The 243-nt window shown below is 52.7% G+C and overlaps 1 protein-coding gene across 1 annotated transcript in view; it reads right to left on the bottom strand.

Annotated features, from left to right (window-relative positions):
• The window catches only part of LOC119585470 (cuticle protein 7-like), a gene marked incomplete in the record, with an annotated part of 3,470 nt that overhangs the window by 821 nt on the left and 2,406 nt on the right, over positions 1–243 (bottom strand). The window contains 1 exon segment of the mRNA XM_037934117.1: positions 82–193. Coding sequence (XP_037790045.1) covers positions 82–193 — 112 coding nt within the window.

Here is a 243-nt window from a genome sequence, read left to right on the forward strand (position 1 = left end):
CTCAGTTTTTGAAATTGAAATCGCGGAATCAAAGAACTTGAAAATGCATAGCACGAACTCAGACCTTGGACGTGGTACTTACAGGATCCACGGGCTCCGAAGTGCCATACTGAGCCGGTGCCGCGGGCGCTGGGGCGGAGTTGTACTGAGGGAGTGCCAGTGCGACGCCCAACGCTGCCAGGACCACAGTGACCTGGGTAGATGGAGAGGGAATCTTCTCGTATTAGTTTTAGACTAACATGA

Source organism: Penaeus monodon, chromosome 19, assembly GCF_015228065.2.
Source record: "Penaeus monodon isolate SGIC_2016 chromosome 19, NSTDA_Pmon_1, whole genome shotgun sequence".
Lineage (NCBI taxonomy): Eukaryota > Metazoa > Arthropoda > Malacostraca > Decapoda > Penaeidae > Penaeus > Penaeus monodon.